Source organism: Cygnus olor, chromosome 2, assembly GCF_009769625.2.
Source record: "Cygnus olor isolate bCygOlo1 chromosome 2, bCygOlo1.pri.v2, whole genome shotgun sequence".
NCBI lineage: Eukaryota > Metazoa > Chordata > Aves > Anseriformes > Anatidae > Cygnus > Cygnus olor.
Window position 1 is genome coordinate 152,239,418 of NC_049170.1, and position 21,632 is coordinate 152,261,049.

General features: G+C 38.6%; 1 protein-coding gene across 1 annotated transcript; it reads right to left on the bottom strand.

The window, feature by feature from the left end:
* Window positions 1-1,069: 1,069 nt before the first annotated feature.
* OC90 (otoconin 90) lies at window positions 1,070-19,046 on the bottom strand. Its single transcript, XM_040549797.1, is given in 16 exon segments — window positions 1,070-1,483; window positions 1,486-1,751; window positions 2,210-2,316; window positions 2,896-3,070; window positions 3,760-3,858; window positions 4,252-4,398; window positions 6,785-6,835; window positions 8,123-8,179; window positions 8,726-8,767; window positions 10,275-10,403; window positions 11,763-11,875; window positions 13,951-14,125; window positions 14,377-14,436; window positions 14,649-14,718; window positions 14,999-15,000; window positions 19,004-19,046. Coding segments are annotated over 16 exon segments (1,581 nt in total). The 3' UTR covers window positions 1,070-1,438.
* Window positions 19,047-21,632: the final 2,586 nt, after the last annotated feature.

Below are 21,632 nucleotides of genomic sequence, written 5' to 3' on the forward strand. Positions count from 1 at the left end.
CAGAAATAGTTTTCCATCACTATGATAAAAGGCTGATAACTCAGAAGTTCCAATTCTGGAATGAGTAAATGTATCGGCGTTGTGCAAATTTCATTCTCAGCACTGCACAAAAATGGATGAGCACTGTTCTAATCCTTTCCAGTTTTTAATGCAGGAAAAATGCTAAAGAGGGAATATGACTAACCAGAGGTTTGTAGTATTGACTACTTGCTCAAGAGCATTCAGTTGCATTTTCACCTGTTGTCGCAGTGCCAACTTGCAAAAAGAGACCAAAATGATGTGGTCCAGTTAAGTACTTCATGGTATGGAGGAACATGGGCAGCATTTCTGTCTCCAGCATTGAGTTAGAGTCATTGATCTGTAATGAATACTTTTATAACAAAATTAGACTTTTTAAAGCGGGATTATAGACAAGAACATTAGACTTTTGAGAACAATTGAATCACCAGGCAGTTTGTAGGAACTGGTTTTGTTAGTGGTCATCTTTTGTCCTGGTCATCAAAGAAATGTTAGTGGTCATCTTTTGTCGTGGGGGAAGGTTATAGAGAGAGGGAAATTTGGAAAGCTTTTAATGTTTATTAAAACATGAAGTTGCTTCCTAATTTGCTCTTTCATATTTCTTTTCAGTCAATAATAAAAGCCTGCCTTTGTTAAGAAAATTGAAGTGTGAAAATTATTAGAAGCCTTCCTAGTTCCAAGGCAAAGTTGAGACAGGTACAACTAGTTTTTTTTTTTTTTTTTTTTTTTTTTTTTTAACTCTAGTTTTTTTTACTCTTTTTTTACTCTAGTTTTGCATTAGATACTATACGCTAGTTTTGGTTGATCCCAGAAAGTAGAACCTTTAACATCCTGAAATCTCTCAAAACTGGAGATAACCCAGGGTTGGGGCAAAGAGTATACCTTTTATTGCCGTGTTCTAGCAGACCAGCAGAAACACTGTGGGGTGAAAATTTAAATTAGGGAAGAAGGAACACATTTTAATGTAATTACCTAAGCTTTTCTTCTGCGTGTTTCCTGCTTTGCTCAGTAAAAGAATAATGACTGCAGAAGGACTTGCAGTAGTTGCAGATTGGTTTAATTAAAAAGCTGAAATACTTAGCCACCATCAGTACTATCCAGTCTGAACCAACTACACAGTTAAGAAAAATCGGTCTTTGATCAGAACAAAAATCAGAGCTTTGATCAGAAATCAAATAAAGTTATGCATAATACTGCCAAGTAATTATTTAAGGTAACAGCTTCTCTACATAGATGTTCTGTAGTGATGACTTCACTATGGAAAGGAGAATACATCTTAGCTTTAAATACCTAGCCTATGATTATGTCATTAGTGTGCTGGAAAATGTAAAACTGCGTGCAGAGTGATAAGAGAGTAAGGTACACCAGGGCTGACTGTGAAATTCCCCGTGCCATTTCTCAAGCAAGTGGCCGTGGTTGGTTATCTGCCTTCATGTTGCCCGGACCTGGGGTCTCCAAAAGGACTCCACGTGTCTCTCTCTTTGCTCTCCTGAACGTGCTCCACAGGGGACCTTCCTCCTCGCTGCTCTCCTCAGAGCTGGAAATCCCAGCACCTGTTTCTGTGCCGATTGAAGGCCTTTCATAAGGGCTGTTTCGGCATGAGACTTTCTCCTCTTGGCACACTTGTCCTTGTGGAAACTTAAGGCTTTCGTTGAAGAAGGCAAAAGCCATGCACTCAGCTGCCGTCTTGTCACAAGCACATAGGAGTTTCTCACAAAGACTCCAACCAATACCTGAAAGAGAAAATTCAAAATTAATATTCAAAAGCAGTTACAATTAGTCAACATGTAATTTTACACAGGTAGATGAGCTTTGAAATAAAATTTTCAAATTCACCTTTAATCATCTAAATATGCTTGACACTGAGGTCTGAGCAGTTAAAGCTGTGACTGGCTTTTGCTGAATTTGTGAATATAAAGACACCAACAGGTGTCCTTTGTCTGCAGTCAATAAATATGAATGCAATTCTCTCATTCTGACCCAATCACATTATGCACAGTGATGTAATAGCCTTTACCTCAACTAGGAAAAATACTTCAGCTTTGGAGTAAGCATTGATGAAATTTTGTAAGCCATTTTTTTCTGACTCCCCACTCACCTCTAGCACGTCACAGGTATGGTGGTATCCAGTCTGTAATACTTTGATACACTGTCATCAGAAAATAAGAAATGTCCTCTAACCCAAACTTACATTTTGGCGTGTGATCAAAACATACAACTTCAGATCTTGAAGTTCTTTCTGCATGGCATCCAAGCTTCTTAACTTGTTCCATACAACAGTGATGAGAGAAGCAGCACCTAAAATAAACAGTAAATGTAACTGGAAAATATTTCATTTTTCTGCATCAATCACAGTGTATTCACAATTACTTTATTTATTTTCAACGACCATTAAAACTGAGAGTTTTCATATCATGGAAAAAAATTTCCATAAAGAAGAAAATAATAACATCTGCACTTTACAACCACCTTCATAATTCCTTTGATATCACATGCTTAAAGATGGTATAGTTTTGTTTGATAGTTTAATTCAAGATTTAAAATAGAAATTGCAACTGTGGCCCAATCCTCCAGTAGCACTGTCTTGAAGTGTTCAAATGCTACCGGCTAAAAATCTGAAAACTTCAAGATGACAGCCAGAGCCTTCACTAGCCTTGATCTAGTCTACTTTATCATGTGTGGGTAGTTTTATTTGTGTGCAAGTTTAGGAAAATTTTGTGTGCTGTTCACTATACTTAGACCCCCACGTGGCTCCCAGCTGTTACAACTTTCACCTAAGGAGAAGGTTAATTTGCAAATGGCACGCTGATGGCAAAAGGCACACTGATATTTGTTGGTCTATAATACCCGAAGCTAATGGCAGATACGAGCACACACCTGTCCAGTGCATCTGTAGGATAACCTCTGCCTTCTTGGCCACAGTAGCAACCGTAAGACTCAAATTCCTCTGGGCATCGCTCAGTTAAACAGAACAGCATTTCTCCTAGCTGCGGCAGCTCCCTCTTCACTCTTCCATTTCCTCTCTCTTGCAGAAAGGTTAATCGTTCACATGCTATAAAGCAAGAAGATGTTATTTGACATACCTTGTTTTCAACAGTTGGGGGCTCTCTTCTGATGATAAAAGTATTTTGAGAACCATCATTTATTTATTTATTTATTTATTTTTAAAGACAATGTAATATTATTTCAAAATCATTGCTCCAATCCATGACCTATGCCTTTTATAATACCACTGAGCAAGTCAGCAAGAGAAATGGGGGGAAATATTTAATGGAAAGAGAGATTCCCTACAGAGATATAAAATGCAAATCAAAATGGATTGCAATGAGAGTAGTTTGAAACCCTTTGTAATTTTTCATATTTAAATATTTCTTCCAGAACATTCAAATCCATCTGAGAGAAATAAGAATTCAGTAGCTTTTCTCTTGGCTAATTCAGAAAATAGAGTCCTAATGACTCTACATCACTCCACAGTGATAGCTGGGCAATGACTAAGTTTTGCTGAAAGAAACAATTTTTGTCCTGACCTTTCAAATTTTTCATTTGAAATATTCTCCACGTAGCATTAAAGGTGTATTCAAACTAAGATGTGCACAATTCCTTCATGGTACATGTCCATATATACATGTCTAACTGGCTTAGAATAACTATAATCTTTATCTGTAATACAATCCTAATTTTTGATTTAGAGGTAACTACATTTTTCATTAGATGTAACTGAAAAAAATAATCTTCATTTACCTTTTCCTTCAGGTCCACTGGGTCCCCTGTCAGACAGTGCCAGGTCCACAGCTACCCTAGTGGAAGCTGTGCCCTGGACACCTCTTGCAGGGCTTGTCTCTGGAGATTACACGTGCACAGGTTAGACTTGTAAAGATTAGATTTGCAAATCTAGAATAAACTTCTACAAGTAATGTGACCAAAAGTACATGTTCTAAGCTGTAATCAATTGGTAGTCTTCTAACATTTGCTGAATTCATAGACTGAAGACTGTTCACTGATGGTTAAGTAAGTTTTCCTGGTCACTGTTAGAGAGTGAACTGCCACTTTCAGTGTTGAACACCCTGTATCCTTCTCTCCCTGTTGAACACCTTTTATCCTTTGTAATCTAACCAGCTCTAGGGAGAAAACGATGTTATTGTACGAGTCGGTGAAAAATGCTGGTTCCTCAGGTGGCTCTGAACAGAGTGGTGTAAATTACATTACTGCAAATGCAGTGCAGCCTGTACTTGCCTTTTCCTTTCATCCGTGTAGATGTGCCTGCAGGAATATTCCCAGTAGGGACAATTTTGACTTCCACTGAGTTAACATCTGCTGGGGAGGAGGCTGGGGAGGTGGTTCTTGCTTCCACCGGGACCACAGCTTCTGAAAATCTGTCCTCTCCTGAATAAGCAGAAAGAGAAAAGCAGAAGAAGACATGGAGCAATAAACAGTCAGATTTTCATTTCAGAGAGCAGGTCAGGGTAATATCCTGGGGCAGGTTTGCCGTGAACTGCTGGTCATAGAGAAAAAAAAATATTCAAGATGAAGATTAGAAAAGCAAAGAGTATCCACACTGATCACTGCTTCACATCTCTTGCCTTTCAGAAAAAAACGTTATGCTTGTTAAATATGACCAGTATAACTGCTAAACTGGGCGGGTAAAGGAGGTGTTGGTTAGATTTTTTTAGTTTGTTTGGTTTGTTTCTGTTTGTGTTTTTGTAAATTTTGTATGTTGCATACAGAGGTAAAGAGCTATGCCAGTTACTAGAAAAAAAAAAAAAAAAAAAGGTTGCTGATTAGTCAGCCATACTGAGAGAAGAAGTGCAAGTGAGATAATGTGAGATGTCATTTCTGAGTAAATAGCCTAAAAAAATATATAGTGCCATTTCATACAAGGGTACCAAAACTAATAGCAACATTAGTGAAGGTAGAAAATGATTTGACTGATGCAGAGCTGGGAAAATGCAGGGTTTGCTGCTTTGTAACCACAAGGAAATATCAAGGGGAAAATAAGTTGAGGTTAAATAGAATAATTTTAGGGAGATTCTTTATCCTAGAAGTTACACTGGTCTTAATTTTTAGATTATGTGAAGCTGTAGCATTGGCCAGGAATGTTTTGTTGAATTGGGGGATTATTTATCTTTTTTATTATTTTATTTTCCTTTTTTTTTTTTAATTTCACTATTTATATAAGCTAATTTGTTAATGAAAACTCAATTTTCAAATGGAAATCAAATGGTTTCATTTTTTTTAAATGTTAATACAAAGAACGTGGTATTTCACAAAGAACATACTTCATTTTCAAAGTGACTATGTATATAGTTTCCACATTTTGAAAGCTCTTCCTTTTAAATACCCCGGCTTAACTAATTAATTGGATTCAACTCAAATTCATTAATTTTATCCCTCTGAAGTTCTGTTTTTAGTACACATTGAAAATAACCTGTCTGAGGATAAGAGAACAGATGAAAAGAGTGAAAATACCAGTAAGAACACAGGGAAGCCCATGAAAGGATGCAGGAAGGGATCAATAGCAACATGCTGGTCCTAATAGCTCAGCAAGGTTCTCATTTCATGATGCTTTGTTTGACAGTGATGTATTGAAATGAAAGCGATTCCTGCTACATGTAGATAATATAACCGGAGTTTGGGATATTCTGCACTTTGCTAAGAATAGATATTACAGATAATCTTCTAGTAGCCATGCAGACCTCCAACACAAGACACGCATTTTCAGATATGTTCAAGTTCAGTGATTCTGAGCAGTCCTTGGTACAGCAATGACACTTTTCTGGATTGGGGAGGGCTACATGAATATTATCTAGAGAGTGCAATCTGAGTCAAAAAGCAGCTCCTTCCTTCCCTCCAAATTCAATGAAATTTGACATTTTCTAGTGTATTTACTTCTTCCTGAATGATCATTTCCACAAAAAGGGGCCACTGAAAACCTCCAAGACATGGTTCTCTACCTACTTTTAGCTGTGGCTAATGGCGTGAGTGTGCTTGTAGCAATAATAACTGTAAAAGGTGTAAAAGCTGTTAGACCGGGAAAGAGTTCCATGAAATTTTATACATTAAAGGAGAAGGTAAAATCAAAATGAACCCTTCAGGCAGCAAATGCTATGAATGTAATTTAAAGGATCAACCATTGTATCAGAAAATATATTACATGAAGAGGTTTTGCAACTACATGCATGAGGAGTGCAAACAAGTGGCTGGAGGCAATGAACAACAAATACCTCTCAGTATGATTTAACTGACTGTGTTTTTGTGACCTGACCCTGATCTAAATTTGCTTCTCCAGCAGTCCTGTCCTCACCACGCGTAGATTTCAAACTGTGATGCTTCAGGTGAAGTATTGCTATGCCAGTCAAAGGAAAAGAAAAGCTTGGAGTCAGTGACCTTTCAGCAAGGGGACAGGAGGAGCAGGAGCAGTACCTCTGGGGTCCTTTGTGATAACTGGACAAAAAGCAGAGGCATCGTGGTAGTGGGATGATACCAGCTGCATCTCTGCAGTGTGTTCCCAGAGTGACTTTTAGTGAAAATATTATATACTTTAACCAAATATCATTTTTAACCTTTCTTTATAAAGAGGATAATTAGGAGAAATAAAGTGATTTGCTCAAGAATATGCAGGTCAGCAGAAGAAGTAGAGCTATTATCCAGAAATCCTGAGATGCAGATTTTTGCTCATGATAACCATAAAGCCTAATAAACCAAAACCTGTTATCACCTGGAGCCAAAAGTGCCCAATTTATCAACAAAATTATAAGCAGACTCTTACCTTCTGCATTGAAAGTCCCTAGGACCATATCCTTGGGCTCAAAAGAAACCACTGCTGAAGACAGAAAATGTAAACTCAGACAAGTTGCCAGCACAGACTTATGAAAAGTCAAGCTGATGAGAAGAGCTTTTTCAGCAGAGGAGGAAAGACCCCCAGCATTTCAAGCATGGAGATGTGCTTGGTTTTCTCTGCAGTGCATTGATTGTTACAGACAAAGTGATACTCATAAAATAAGCTCATTGTACCTTTGAATAATGTGCTTTCCACTAACAAAGCAACATAAATATGACTGAAGCAGAAAATTCTCTATTAAATCCAGCTGACAGACTACACTGAAGAGAATTAGGTGTAAATTCCCATTGTTGTGCACAGAACAGATGCTACGCTCCTTGCGAACACCTTGTGTTTGCATTGAAAATCAAAAATGTATGGGCAGCTACAAACCCAAATCCTTCCCTAACCTCTGATTTATTTCTTTACCTCATATGCTGATTTTCAAGTATCAGCTTATTTTTGATAAAGTATAAACAGAGCTCTCAGGTGATCCAGAAATTCATCTCTGCATCTTCTTTGTGTGTTTTAGGATGTTGTGATATAAGGAAGTAGGTCTTTGCCTTTGAATGCATTTCTGCAGAGTGTTTAGCTTTGGCTTAATACAGTTCATGCAGCAATGGTGAAGCTCCTATGGTTTAAAATGGGGACACAAGTAGTTAAATGGAAATGGTTCTCCAAATATGTCCTTTGCAGTCTGACTAGATATGTTATCTGTGTTACAAGTTCAGCTTTCTAAAACTTCTATTACAGGCTTTTATCCCTGGGCGATATATTGAGCTTTATCATAAACTATGCCAGTTCAGAGAGCATGAGTAATTGGTTTGGGGGAAGATTGGTACAGATGTGCAAATACTGCACATAGATACTTCTTCATTTTGTATGATTAAACCTCTTTTTAAAGACAAGGAGCATGCAACTGGCTGTGGGTGCAGCAGTTGGCAGCCACGTAGCACAGCGCTGCCAGAGACGCGCCCCCCCTGCCCTTCTACAACCTCTCTTCCCAGGGAATAAAGGTCTGTTCTGATGAAAGCAGGTTTTGCCACAGAGTTCTCAATCTCAGCCCTCGGGAAACTTTGTGTAAACACTGGTTAAGCACATCGAGCACACAAACTGAAAAATTGCACCTTCTCATTCAGTCTTGAATTGGACCACCAAAACATTGTGTCTACTTTTATATCCGACCCTCTAGAAGGGCTGTAAGAAAACAAACAGCCTGTTCTTCTGTTTTGTTCTTCCAGCTTTTGGGAGCTGAAAGCAGTGCTTCTTGCACTGTTAGTTGCAAACCTTCTTCCATGGATGCTGTTACAGCCAGTGTTTTGTCAGTCCTATGATGAGGGAACTCTGCAAAAATAAAAGCATTCTTATTGCAAAGAGAATCATGGCTTAGGATGCTTGTTAGACAGGAGCTTGGCGTAACATGGTCAGAGTCAGCAGAATGAAACTTATTTCCAATTATTATTATATTTGTACTTTTCATAGGGCTATATTTATAATATAAATATAGCAGGTATGAACCGAATTATTGTAAAAGTGACTATTAAAATACTTCCTTAGTATCTATTGACTGCTGATAACAAATCCTGCTCAAAGAAGTACATTACAATTAGGAAAAGCCCTTAGTCTCTATCACAGTTTTAATCTAAACAAGAAAACTAATCAGCAATAAGCATTCTTTACATTCTCATTTCAGCAAACACTTAAATATGTGTCCTGTTGTGAAGGTATGAGCATAAGAATTAAATGTTTAAACATGAAAAATGTTTTAATCCAGGCACTTGGCTAGGAACTTTACTGAAGCATAGCTTCCTAAATACTCAATTTATTTTTCTCACTGTATACATTCATCTTGATTTAATATACTCCAGAGTTAAAGAGGTGAGTACATACCCTCCGTGTGAAGTGTTGTCAGCACTCTCTTGCTAGTTGTTTCTGAAAAGGAGAAAGCTCTCAGAGACTAAAGTGTGAGAAAGGGCTTTGTCAACATTTTATCTCAATAGTACAACAAAACAGGAGTTCAGTGAATTTATTCTTATTAAAGCAAAGGTTTAGGCAAATATATCCCTATCTCATTCAAATTTTCTCTGTAATAACGAATCTCCCAAAATACTTTTCCTGGAAGTTTGTCAGATAGATTTATTTTTTTTTTTCTCCAAAGCCTGAGCTGGACAGAACAGACACAGAAAGATAATAATATGAGCAAACACTAAATTAAAATGTTTCGTTCAAAGGATTTATTTTTTTCACTAAGAATTAAAATCAGGAGCCTAAAATTAGTGGAGGTATTCAGTGAAATAAGATGTTATCTGTCTTTATCAGCAAGAGTAGCATGATTTTCCTGTTAACACTTGACAATTTCTCTTTCATTTGTAACATGTTGGAGCTGCCATACTTTATATTAGAGTCACCTGATCCCAGTGAAAGATTACTGGCTTACACAAAACAATTTTCTGGCATTGATGCAAACTTTGCTGTGGCATTTTCTTCTCCCTTGACCTCTTCACTCAGGGATGCACACATGCAGTGCCCTAAATTTGTATAGCTGTCTTTAACATTGACAAACATAAGCAAAAGGATCAGAAAAACTAGCAGTGCTTTTTCACATCTGGCTCAGCTTGGGAGTTTGAAGGTCCTCCCCCTGCCATGCTCTGGTTGCAATCCGTATGAATTAAGTTTTTAATCCAGCTCTGTTCCCACACGCCAGGTATTCAGTCTTACCAGGTTGTAATTTCAGCTACAGAGCACAGCTCAGTGTATGACAATGGAGACAAATATCCCCTTCACCTTTATAAGGTGAATATTTTATAAGGTGAATATTTTTCCTTCCATAATGGAAAACAAGTAACAGAGCAGACTGGGTCTATTTTTCCATTCCAATTACTTTTTGCATGCTTTAGGGAGAGATCTAGCTAGCAATACTGTCAGTTTGGCATTCCTGCTGGTGACCTCAGCAGGTTGCTATCACCCTAAGTAGCACCCAATAGTCATGTTGGCAGGAGCCTCCTGAAAAAAGTAAAGAAACCTTCATGTCTAATTGGACTTTCTCTTTTGTGGTTGTGTCTCTTGCCTCTTGTCCTGTCCCTGTGCAACTCCAAGAAGTCTGGCTCCTTCACCTCTGCACACCTCCACTCGGTAGCGGAGGAGAGCAATAAGACCCCCCTGAGCCTTCTCCTCTTCCATCAGGTGCTCCAGCCCCCTCGCTGGCTTGGTAACCTCTCCTGGCCTTGCTCCAGTATGGCAATTAGCCTGACTTTTTCTTCTCTTTTTATGTTAATTTGAGTAGCAGTAAATGGAAAGGGCACATGAAATGGAGAACAGGACAGACAGCCAGATTTAGTGCAGGAAACCACCCAGCTACTGCTTCCTTCACCTTGGGTCAAGCCCGATGCCAGCAGAGAAACTGGCAGGAGGGAGCAGTCGGTCAGATCCTGATTGTTACCTGTAACCAGAGATGGACAGAGGGAGACATCCAGCCCATTCAAGGACGAGTTAATACGTGCGCTCACAAAACACTCAATGGCATCTTTGTCGCATGTGCAGAGGAACTGTTCACAGGGATCCCCGGTTTCTGGAAGTAAAGCAAAAATCCAGACAAGGTGCTATTGAAATATCTTTTCCCTCCACCTGTTTTTCCTCCCTGTAAGGCTTGTGTCTATATTCATTAGCGCATACCTATTTATACTGTGATTCTTCACGTTAAACACGTTCACATTTTGTAGTTTGGTTTTGAAACATGGCTCCGTGTAGTCTGCACGGCTGGCATCGAGCACTGGAGCAGCTCCTGCTACAGAGCAGCAAGGAGCGCAGAGCAGGGCTTTGCTGCGTCCAATTTTTCCATGGAAAACTTAAGCCAGCTGATACTGAGTTTGACATTTCACAGACTTCATTAAAATAGCCTGCCTAACCCCAGGACTTCACAGTCCTCAGGCGAAGTCTTTCATATAAAATGTGTTTTGCTCCTTATAAAGGCTATGAAAGAGTTTCCTGAAAAATACTGTTTTCCCCACTTCAAAGTCTTCTACCTTTCAGAGCTTCAGAAAACATTGATCTTTCAGAGGGTTCTCACATCTTTCACATTTTTGACAGGGACTATTCATTTAGCTTTCTTTTTTCTTTTTTTTTTTTCTTTTTTTTTTTTTTTAATTTGAACAAAATGTTTTCCGATTATTAAGCATAGAAAGAGCTAGAAAAAAGACTATTGATGTTTAAACGTGCTTGGGTATTTATAAACTGGTTCAGAAAACAAAAATGGTTTTCATTTGGAACAAGAAGTGTAAATTGGATCAGATCATTATTTAAACAAGCTGTGAAGTTCTTGGTTTTGTGATTCTGCTCTTCTTTACTGGTAACCTCAAATCCTGTTCTAGAATATAGTCTTTTCTGAGCACCAAAACTAGGTCAAAAATTATATTAAGATAATTAGGGACACTCTACACTTGCTGAGATTTTACTAGTACTGCCCGGAGTAGCTCCTTTCACAACAGCATGGTCACTCTGCCCTTGCTGTTGATGCTGTTGTACCTGAGAAGTGTATGTGACCCTGTAGGTAAAACTTCAGAAGGAGCACTGCTTTTCAGGTCATTCCTCAGTATCATCTCCATTCCTGATGTGTGGAGATACCTCAAGCAATGCTCTGTGGTCCTGCAACGTCAGGGAAGCCTGGAAACCTCATCAGGAGGCTGCCTGTTAGAGGAGTCCCGATAAATTTCTGGCTATTGCACCTCAGCTCTCCTGCTTAGCAGGGCTTTGATACCTCCTTGTATTCCTACTGCCATTCACCCCGAGCAGAACACTTAATCCCTCAAGAATCCACAAACAGAGATGGTTTATGCTTAATTTATATGTGTTTTTAAGTAGATAGACCAGAGTGAACTTCTCAGCCACGGTGAGGCTCCAGTATTATGCTTTTGTGACAGGTTAGCCTTACCACAGGTCAGGTTTTCAGTAGAGCAGCTGACATCTGTAGAAATTTTTGATGGGTCCCATGTGCACTCCATCTCCATTGCTTCCTCGTAGCATTTGCGGTGCTGGAAACAGCATCTTAAAGAGTGAAATAACACAAAGTTCAGACAATTTATTTTTCTTTTCCATTCAAGATCAGCCTGCAATGCTTTGGCTGGCATTCCCATACAAGAATGCAAAAGATGCCAAAGGAGAAAAAGGGTCCACAGTGTGGACCCAAATCCATCTGGTGGGATAATTACAGTTGCAAAAACCAGTGGTGGGAGCAGGTCTGCAGGCTGTGGGACACTACGCTTGCATTTCACTACTGCTGCAGTAGTTGAAGTCCTACAAAGACGCTAGAGCCAATTTCAGTAAAAAATCTACTGCAAGTGCCCAAATATCTGCTCACAGCACACTGCCAAACAGAACCCCACAGCTTGGCTCTGGAGGTCCTGGCTCCAGCCCTGGTTCAAAGCCTCTCACTGCAGATTTGGAGAACCATGCAGGACCCAGCACTCGGAGGTAAAGGTCTCTGCAGCACCTTGTGAATCACTGTGTCTCATTGGGACTATATAAATGGGTGAGGTGTTATCTCCTCTTTCTTGTTCTTTCCCCTCAATGCAACAATCAGAATTAAAATAAACTGTTTAGCCATGGGAAGGGGCCTCAATGTGTTTCTCACAGCAGAGTGAAGCAGGTTTCTCCTATCACTACACTATGCAGGCAGCTAGAAACCTTGCCTTGTCCTACATGCTCGCTGTCAAGCAAACCTCCAACACCTGCATGGTCACTGTAGCTGTGAATAGCAATGAAAGTTCAAGCAAAACAAGATCCTCATCAATTCTCTCTTCACTTCTCAGAAAGATGAGTAGTAACCGCTTTTTGGGAGAGTGTGTTGAACCAAGAGACCGTATCTGTGCCAGTGGCAAAAGAATCATCAATCTACATTTGCTGCAAACTGCAGTGGGGTTGCCATGCAGCTAGGGAAACCTCACTGAGGGACTGCTAACATCTCTGTGCTCTTTCTGTACTGGTGCTGCTCTGCATTGAAATGAAGCTGAATGAAGCAAAAGCCCAGTTGCTCAGCTCTTCAGATATCAAGCCATTGAGTTGCCTCGAACTCTCATTACAGAAAGTCATTGTGTTTATTCAGAAAACCTTTCATGAGAAGTCCCATGGCTTTTTTTTCCAGTAGCAGGATTAGATCTGCATTTTCCCAGCCATCCCATGCTGGAAAGCGGATGGACTAATTTCCGTCTAGCTATAGGCATTAGCCATTGGTGTCTTCACTCAGGAAATTATTTCATTGCATTGCTGTAAGTACCTTTTTTTTTTTTTTTTTCTCTATTTAGACATAGATGAATCTCAATTCTCTTTTAATTTATTTTCCTAACTCCTGCTGGTAAAAGTGTATAGCCATTTGATTGTCCTGATCTGATGGTACATTTTTTCTCACTAGCCCAACAAGGGTCTGGAGCAATATCTCCCAAAGCACAGACTGAAGTTTGGATCGTTTTGTTCTGAGTGCATGGTACCTGGAAGAGACATTGAGCTATATTGCTCTTTTCTTTGCCCAGTGTCTCATGTCTTTGGCATAGACAATCAGGACAAGATTTACTTAACCTCTTAACTGCCACTTGAAGTCACACTTAGCTGTAACCTGGTTCTGTTGATGCTTAAATCCCCCAGATGCCAACATTTCCATTAAAGTCTACACATGCTTACACTGCTGATACCCAGCTCCCAATAACAGCAGTTTGGTAGGGCTGTAAACCCACCGAGAAGCTCAGATTCACATTCTCCCACTTGTCTTATTAGGAGGCCCTCCGAGTTTTGACACCAGTGTGATTTCAGGGTAAGACAGAGTTCCCCAGCACAAAGAATTGAATGAGGTTTTGTTCATAAAGATACGCTCAGAATTTAGAGACCTCTGTGTAAGAGATGCCAAGAAGCTGGGTTTGAAGCTTACTTACTCTATTGCATGGGTGGCCATTCTTCACCGCCATTTTAAACCAGCTGTGCCACCAGGATTATACTGGTGAAATTATATGCAGATGTGGGAGGCTGTTTTTATTTCTAGGAAGTGTGTCTCCACATTGAAGTGTGGTGAAGTCCTTAAATCATATAGGTAGGTGTTATGCTTCAGGACATCTGACATGGATAAGACTTACTCATCGGCTTCATCCACAGGGAGCCCTTCCATCTCCAACCGGCAAGAGCAGCCATAGTCTTCAAAATCCCTGGGACAAAAGCCACTAACACACTTCATTTTGTTTACGAAGTTGAGCAGAGCAGGGAAGTTAGTGAAGATGGACTGTAGCCAGGTGAAGTGAGAACCCAGGCAGTCTGGAAAGAGAGCAGCCATAAATGCCTGATGCGCGGAGGTGAGCCAGGCGTGGGACACACCTGGGTGGTGGGATCGTGAAAGCAGAGCCTAAACAAGGCACTAACATGGGGGCATCAAGCAATTTTCATCAAGCAGTTTTCAGTATTATTACAGTCTGTGAAGAAATCTACAGCCTCAAAAATCCTCATCCCTTTTCAGTATATATAAAAACAAACTCCACAGCTGAAGTACAACTGAAACACATACTTACCAAAAAATAATGCAACGCTTTCCACATTTTGAAAGACTCCATTCAATAATGTGGCATTGTCTAAATGAAAAAAAAATCATATATATTTAAAAATAGTAGGTGACAAGAATGGCCCCCAGAGCACCCCTGGCCTTGCCTCTGTTGTCTAAACACTTTGAGATAAGAGTTACCAACTATTTGCTAACTGCACGCTTCCCTACAGTGTTCTGGGGCACAAGTCATTCCCCACTACAGTGCAATATGATAGAAAATAAAGCTTAAAACATTCTTACTCAAGATTCTTTCAGGTGCGTTAAGAAGCTCTGGCAGAAATATCAGTGGCTCCAATTCTTGGCCACCTACCTCAGCAAACAAATTTGAGAAGAAAAAAAAATTAAATTGAAAACACAATAACATACTTCATTATGACACATACACTGCATGCATTTTGAATATTTTCCTACACCAACAAGCTGATTTTGCAAAGCAATGAAATGCTTAGCTCCATGTACATCCTGGGGAGTCCAGAAGCATACCAGTAAGTCACATTGGCTTCAACTTAAAAATCAGCCTCTGTTAAACTGTGGTAGTGCTAGTGAGGATGTGCTCAGCCTCATATTCCTGTGCTCTTCTGAACAATAACACCTGCTGGAAATTATTATTATAATTGTATAAAATTGCCATAGTTGCCCAACTACTTGCATTGTCCCAGTTGTTTCTACTTTGTAACCCTGGGCTCTTCAGCTGTTGGAAGTCAAGAGGTTTGCACAGACATCTCCACAGCTGTGTTTGCTGTGTGCCTCTTTAGAAGTCTCCTTCCAGCAGAGCTGTGAGTCCAGTACTTGAGTTCGGGGGAAGCACTCAAAGCCTGGTGGATAGAGCTTAGGTGGAATCAGTCCTGGGTTATGGAGGGAAGCAGCAGCTGATTTACCTTCTCTGTAGCATTAAATACATCTCCTAGGCCATTACTCTATAGATAGTGCTTCTATCTATCTGCACATATTAAGTGCTTCTCCACTTGATGTTTCACTTTGCTGTTTCACCAGGATGCATAAGGGTTTACTGTCTAGATACATCTCCAGCTATTTCAAGCCTTTGGTCTTCGTTTAGCTAACAGGTCAGGTCAACAATTTTTCCCATCAAAATGATGTTTGCTAAATGATACAAACAGAAAAGACAGACATTCTCATATAAAAGCAGAAGCTTCTCAGATTGATTTTGCTGAGACCTTATTGCCTACAGTTTCTTCATATGGCTATTTCTTTCTTAAGTCAATAGTCTTTTTTTTTTTTTCTTTCACATTTGAAGATGCCATAGTATATTTTCCACACTTTTATTTTTTTCTATAATATCCTGAATTAGGATGAAATATAGTACTCGTTCTTGCCTGTCCCACATATTTTCCTCGTTCTTATTTTTTATACACTTTCAGGAGAGAATTTGTTACTTTGAATTTATTTAAACTTAACTTTATTATTATTATTATATTAACAGATGAAAACTCAAGGGTATTTATTGGCTCAAATATCTAAAGACGGAATAAAAAAAAAGGTTTTAAAATAATGACATAGCTTATCTCTCAGAATAACTGGCATTATTAACTTTGTCCATTTTTTCTGTGAAAGGTTCTGGGAAAGAGCTGTTATTACTTTGTTATTCTGTTGTATTTTCCTACAATAAATATAGGCGTAAGAGAAGGAAGAGGAAGACGAGTAATGGATTTTTTTAGATAATCCTTAACTTGAAGTTTAGCAAAGGATTAGAAACTTTTATTTTTATTATTTTTAAGACTATATAAATGGATCTTCTCAGGAATCTCAAGTTCAGTACAACTTGTGGAGTGATCAAGATGTCCCCAGACATTGTCAGTATACCTCCAGCACTACATTTGTCAAGTTTAGTGGCAGAATAGGAAGATGTTTTTCCTTTTATGTTATTGTTTTCCTGAAAACCTTAGCCCCAATGAAAAGCTTTTAGATGAACAGCAAACAACCAGAAACATCCCTCATTGCAACAGGATGGAGAGGAAGAGACTGCTTTCCACAGACCAGAAAAAACCTCCTGATAAAGGCTGGTATTACAGTACTGAAACAAGTCTATTGAATGCTTGACAGTCACAAGGAATTCAGACTCAAGCAAAATAATGATGTGCCTAGCAAAAGAAATAGCATTTACTGCTATATATATGTGCACACATTAAGCCATGCTTGCTAAAGAAAAACTGCCACTTATTTTGGGGTTTAAAAGCTGTATTTCCTCTACAATCACAAACATCCTTGCCCCAAGCCGTGACCTGTCAAGTTTATCTAAAGCCAGGTTTTGAAACACTGCCTATCTCCATAGCTCAAACTCAGTGTCTGTTGATGTGTAGCCATTGATCATCTAGGCCTTTCAGCAAAGTTTTGGAAAGCATGAAAATTCCATGGACTTGAAAAGAGACAGAGAAGAGGATTGATAAAGGCACATTACAGAGCTGCTGGATGATGTCATTCTTCCAGCATCCTCTGTTTGCATGTAATTCTTCTCAGCAAACTTAATTTGCACACACCAAATTAACTCATAAGTCTCTGACACTCCCCTTGAGAAAAAGTCCTACCACAGGGTCAGCTGCTTAGTAAACTTTTACTTTTTCTAATCCTTTTGTTACTAAGAATGGTATTTCTAATTGTCAGTGAGTCAAGATCAATGAATCAATGTTTGCTAACAAGGTTGCTTAATTTTGTTTAAATTTTGGGGTAGGGACAATGAGAAAATACCTTCTGCATTAATCATGCTCTTTTCTTCTTTTTCTGTCATGTCTTTTGGGGCTCATGTTCCCACCTTGTTCCTTGTATAGTCAGTGAAAGATTGCAGTACAGAAATAAATTTTTTAAATCACAGAACACCCTGGGGAGGTCAGCTTCTCTCACCTTTCTCTACAACCTGCTAAATGACTTGGCACGTGTCCTGAAAAGACTTGTGTGATACATCAGCCCTTGGGCTTTCCAGTTGTTTGCGTTAGCCACAGAGTTTCTTTCATCATTCAGATGCATGTAAAAATAGCTTCTGGACTGTGTCTGTGATGTTGATACTCTGACAATGCTTTTCAGAAGTGTTATACAAACAAAGCCCATCCAAAAAAAAAAAAAAAATATCAGTGCACCTCCAGTTGTTCTTGCAGTCATGTTTAATTAAAATGTCAAAATATAGGGCATGGACGCATTCATTATAATACTTGGGAAGCAGAAACATTGATTGTACTAGGAAAAATAAGGGTGCAGCAAACCCAACCTATTTGATTTATTCAAGGTAAATCACATTAGCTCCTCACAAAAATACTAATTCATGCACAGATATTTGTTTCAGTCTGAACATAGAGATCTGCAGAATGGATCTCACATAAGTATAAATCAACAATCATTTCCAAACCCCCATATGTTCTAGGACAACATTTCAAAGATTTGTGCTTAGACTGTGCTTAGATGGAGGAAAAAAATCTAACAACTGTGGCATAGCTTTTTGAGGCTTTAAGCAAGAATGTCTTTCAAATACTATGACAGAAAAATTTCTGGGTGCCTAGATATTTTTGAGTGCACTAGATATTATCAACATATGCAGTCACATTTACATCTGAAGACTAAATATCCCTTCTTTAATTATTTTAGAAGACTAAATATCCCTTTTCCTTTTTTTTTTTTTTAAATTTTTTTCCCCTCCCCCGTCAAAAATGGTGCTTGTAATTTGGCATTCCCTATCTTTGCTGTGGAAAAATGCTGAAATTGTTACTGATTTCTGTTCATACAGTAGCAGTCTTAAGACTTGATTTCAATAATATAATTTCTCCATGCATTTTGTGTTAGACCAGTTTCTTTACTGTCTTGTAATGCATGTGACCCCTTAGAAGAGAGGCAATGAGTGAAAGTGAGGTAGGTCATTGTAGAATTTTGTGTGCGCAAAGGTGCTGGGCTTTCTTTTCACTTCAGGAATAACCCTACAGAACAACCAGAAATGATGTTAGACCTTCTAAGTACCTTTTTCTTCACCTGTATGCTGCTACTTATAATGACATTCCCGCACAAATGCAGGGACTGCAGAAATTTGAAATGTTTTCCCATTCCTGTCACTGGATCACTTAGAAGCTCATTCACTTCATGACAGCAAAATCTGAAGAGTTATATGAAGAAAAAAAAAAAAAAAAGAAAGAAAATGTTCAAAGTAAAATTTCAAGGAGGAGCTTTAGCTGAGCATGAGTAATATTTCAGAACCCACTTAATGACGTGGAGAATTTAGATAATACGCATGTATTTAATGAGTAGAATCTATATATATGTAATTATGTAATTTTTCACTTTTCCTTTTTTTTTTTTTTTTTTTTTTTTCATTCTAAAGGACTTAGATCATGACCAAATGCTAGCAGAAGGAAGGTTGCAATTTTTTTTCTTTAAATATTTTAACCCTACTGTTTCTTGCTTTATGACAAGTCCTGAGAAAAACACATTTTACAACTACTCCATAATTACACTTATTTCAGTGCATTTGGATGTTGAACAACAAAGTTTGAAGGGGTAGAAGATGTGCTTCTAGAGTTCTGTTTCCATGTGCACATACTTAAAACAGTACTTAGGAATAAAGGCTAAATAATTATAAAAAATGAATGGTGACTTACCACTGTGCAACACCATTGACATAGACACCAGAAGAATTGCAATCATTTTTGGTTTAATCCAAAGATAAGAAAAAAATCACACAGAAGACTTATGTGCCTGATGAGTTAAGTAAAATATTAGGCAGAATGTTATTTCTTGAATCTGAGAGTAGGAAGACATTAACTTAGAAAATTATTCTTTTGTAACCTGGCCATATTTCTGCTTGATACAATACAGTTTTTACCCTTATCATAGTAAGCGCACATATTGCAGCAAAGATTAGTCTTACATATGCTCCACATTTTACCAACACTCTTTATAAACCTGAATAACAATATCTATTTGGGTATTGATTTAAGTTAGTCAGCAGGTTCCTCAAAAGTTCCATGGACAGAGCAAGTCCATAGAGCAAAAAAATGGTGTGCTTGAAGTATCTTTTGTTTTGCAAACAGTTTTCATACCTTACTTGATCTAGCACAATGTTCAAACAGTTCTTACGAATGAACAAAAGTTCTGGAATTGATTCTATTGAACCCAGTTAATCTGAACTCCTGCATATTAGTTTGCTTCACATCATGGAAATCTCTCCCACTTCGTAGTCACACATTTGCTCTGATCTTTGTTGAGACTGATCGAATGCATCATATATTTTCCTAATCACAAATTCTATATTGCTTGGAGATCTTCAAAATCTGGGTATGCTTGTCCTTTTAGAAATGTGAGTAAGGAATTCTTCTGAAGCTTTGCACCAGTACTCATTAAATGACAGAAAATTGGTTTTGAACTACACTTACAGTTCACCCCAAAATTAGAATAATTTTCTAAGTCAGGCATGGAGGTTTTTTATAACCAAATAAATGAACATTTATTTATCAGTTTTCAAATATGTACCTACTGTTGATTTCTGTTCCGTCAAGTATAAAGTCAAATATTGCATTCATTTTTATTTAAAAATCTTGTAATATTTAATCAGGACATGAGGTTATAAATCTAACAGTTCTAAATATTTATAGTTTACTGTCTGAAATCTCTTACCTGCACTTCAGTCTTACCTGTACTCCAGAGCCCTGAATAACTTTTTTTTTTTTCTCTACATTTTCTTCCTAGTTCCTGTATTACAGAGTACATCTAGAAAAGCTTACCTTGAGGGATATTATTCGAAAGCAGTTGGATGAAAGACAAATGGATTTCAGCAAAGTCAGTACTAAGTGATTTATACCCGCTTGAATATATACCTCACCCATGTGATCACTTCCTTTATCAAACCCACTTCAACATTTATTAATTAATCCTTCCATGAAGTTCCTAAGAGTCATTATGCCCACAGAGTATTTTAGTAATATAGCTCCAGCCATGTAAAGGATCTATACTGAGAGGTCTTTTCTGCAGGTGCATTCACCGTATAGTAACTTGCCCTAATACTCTGTGGCTGTAATTAAATAACAATCATTTCACTGTTATTAATCACAAAATCTCTGGGGCATGTGAATGTGGCTTAGCAAGAGGTAGTGTTCAGTGACGAAAGATGAGTGAAAATTTATACAGCTTTAAACACTGGCATTCCTCGGGGTTGAGAAGTCTGCTCTTGTCTATCCACTGTGGCTCTGATCCAAAGCTGAGTGAAATCCAGGGGAAGGCCAAGTCAATGAGCTTTGGCTCATTGGCTTATTTGGCTTTTCCTCCTCGGGAAGGTGTGCTTTCTGCCAGGGTCAGACACAGCTACCTTTCAAAAATACCATAGCAAAGCTGAGGTTTTTTATTTGTTTGGTTGGTTGCTTTGTTTGTTTGTTTGTTTTTCTCAGAGATGTGTTTTTGGTGAAAGCTAGTTCATCTGTCCTGAACTTCAGCAGGTGGCTGAAGTTGAAGCTGATGAGAAAACTTAGGTCCCAGTCGACATGGATGGTGCTAGTTTGTCACTGCAGATGTCCCATCACACACCCTCTGTGAGATGCACACCTCCAGTACTAACCAAAAGCCCTCCCCAAGGCTTGCTCAAAGCCCTGAAAAAGACGCAGTCTAGACAAAATTCTCCCAAACTGCTGTAGTGAAAAGCAATGTCAACAAGGACTCCCAGAAATGTCGATGTGCCATCCTGATCCTCCCAGGACATAACTTGGCCAAGAGGACACATGCTCAGCAAATTAGGATATCACAGCACTCTTAACTTCAGTTAAGGTACTCTAGGCCAACTGTCCACTGAGCATGGAGAAGTAAAAAGACTAACAAAAGGAGAACTATAAAAATATCTACATGAAGAAAAGGTTTGGCTCCTCCAAGATCCAGTGAACTACGCTTGTCTGTATTGGTTCAGTACTGACCTCTTGCCAGGAAAAGGACAAGTATTTCTTGGTCCAGTCATACCAGCTCTGTGACCAGCTCTATCAAGGAACTTTAGAGAAGAAGCAAAATGGCAGAGTTTATACCAGAATGATATGAAAATAGATTTCCTACAACCTCCATGAGTTTTGATGCTTCCAGCTGGAGTCCCCAGATAGCTCAGGGATTGTCCATAGTTCATTTTTACTGTCTCGATGAAAAATTTCAATCTGACAAATCAGAGTGGGTTCAAGTGGCCATAATAGTAAACACAAGTCCTTTGAAATTCTGATTTACCCATATGCCACCATCACTTACGGACTTCTGCCAAGGCAT